Here is a 2,005-nt window from a genome sequence, read left to right as displayed (position 1 = left end):
GAATTCACGTTGCTTGGTTCTATAATCTATGCCAACGGAAGCAGCAGTCAGGACATTAGACGATGTGTAGCACTGGGAAAGTCAACTGCGAAGGAACTGTTTCAAGTGCTGAGGAGCAAGGATGTCTCCTTGAGGACTAAGGTGTGCCTGACAGAAGCCATGATATATCCAATTGCCTCACATGCATGTGAGAGCTGGACAATGAATAAGGAAGACCAAAAAAGAGTTGATGCTTTTGAGTTGTGGTTCTGGCAAAGAATGCTGAAAGTACCATGGACTGCTAAAAGAACTAACAGATCTGCCCTGGAAGAAGTGCACCCAAAATGCTCCTTGGAAGTGAGAATGGCCAGACTTCATCTCACCTATTTTGGTCATGTTGTAAGAAGGGACCATTCCTTGGAGAAGGATGTCATGTGTGGTAGGGTGGAGGGTCGACGAAAGAGGGGAAGGCCTTCAACGAGATGGATTGACACAGTGCCGGTGATGATGGGCTCAAGTATAGCAGGGATTGTGGAGCTGGTGCGGAATCGGGCAGTGTTTCGTTCTGCTGTGCATGGGGTCGCTATGAGTCGGAAACGACTCGACGGCACCTAACAACAACAGCAGCAGATGTAGAGTGAAAAATGGAATAAGAAAACTGAAGGGATAGGTCAATGCAATCATACTGCTGAATAATGGCACTTAAGGGCTGAAAGAGTCTAGGTGATGAGAAGGAGTAACATGGAAAGACTGCATGAAAGTATGGATCATTAGAGCCAAGGAAGCTAAGGGATTATGAGCCTAGGGTATTAGATGGATAATCCAATGGATGCTGAAATTATCTAGGATGATGGGAAGAATTAGAGACCAAAGGAAAATCCAGATGCCATGTCTTCCTTCATTCTTGGGATACAGTCTAACATCAGTAGTATGAAAGCTATAAGGAGGGTAGAGGGTATATAGCTAGAGTACATAATTCTGAAAATTGGAGGAATGTTTATGCCAGAATGGAAGAGCAATAGTTCAGTGCTGGTGATGGGTAAATACAAATTTTCCTTTTCTCCCAGTATTGGCCCAGAAATAAAAGAAAGTGGGAAAAATAAAGAGAGAGTTTTGCAATATTTTGATGATTGCATAAGCAAAACTATTTTCAATATCCATTTAGGTAATAACTGAGTTGTAATTTTTCATACTTGCTTTCCATTTTGTATTATTTTGTCCAAAGACATATACTGAAATATCTGATTTGAAGAAAGTATTATGCAACATAAAATTATTCTAGACTCAAATCATTTTTCTATTGAAATCTAGGGTCCCCCCCACTTCTGTCCTTTTCTAATCCAGTTTACTACAAAAGAAAAAATATATATCAAGTATTCTCCTTTAACTTATAGTAACTGTGTATATCCTTTTTCTTTCTAGGGTGATTCTGGTGGACCTCTGGTTAGTGTAGATTCAAAAGGCACCTGGTTCCTTGCTGGTATTGTAAGCTGGGGAGATGAATGTGCTCTTCCAAACAAGCCAGGAGTCTACACTCAAGTGACATACTACCGAGATTGGATCATGTCTAAAACTGGTCTCTAGTGCACAAGTTCCTTTTGGATTAAAACTCATAGTTTATATGTTTACCATTATGTTTGCAACTCTAAACCACATTTAATTTAGATACTACCTTTCTTTAGGATATTTAATACTGAATGTTCAGACACAAACAATTTTAAAACTATCAAACTTTTGCGTTTGTTAGATTTTGACAAGAGTTTGGTTAGACTATGGGCCAGCATATATAATTTTCCTCTTACTATTTTACAGACTGAAAGAAATCAGATAAGTAAACATAGATTACAGTTTACTAAAGATATCTTACTTCTTAATATGCAGAGCTAGGTCCCTGGGGAAATCAAAGAATTGGTGTCAGCAATAAACTTTCTCCAGAGTGTCAATGTTGATAAGCAAATTAATTCCACAGGATCAGCATATTGGTAGGTTGAAGTCTAGTAAGTTGCAGTGATATTGACTATAAATA

The 2,005-nt window shown here is 38.8% G+C and overlaps 1 protein-coding gene across 1 annotated transcript in view; it reads left to right on the top strand.

The window, feature by feature from the left end:
- The window catches only part of LOC103198626 (transmembrane protease serine 11C-like), a 94,152-nt gene extending 92,589 nt beyond the window's left edge, over positions 1-1,563 (top strand). Inside the window, exon 10 of the mRNA XM_042781214.1 lies at positions 1,402-1,563. Within this exon, the coding sequence (XP_042637148.1) occupies positions 1,402-1,563 (162 nt within the window). The remainder of the gene's footprint in view (positions 1-1,401) is intronic.
- The last annotated feature ends 442 nt before the right edge of the window (positions 1,564-2,005 follow it).

Source organism: Orycteropus afer, unplaced genomic scaffold, assembly GCF_000298275.1.
Source record: "Orycteropus afer afer isolate SDZICR_OR568_19922 unplaced genomic scaffold, OryAfe1.0 scaffold00098, whole genome shotgun sequence".
Taxonomy (NCBI): Eukaryota; Metazoa; Chordata; class Mammalia; order Tubulidentata; family Orycteropodidae; genus Orycteropus; species Orycteropus afer.
Note: the sequence above shows the minus strand (reverse complement) of the source record. Positions and strands in the feature narration are given on the sequence as shown.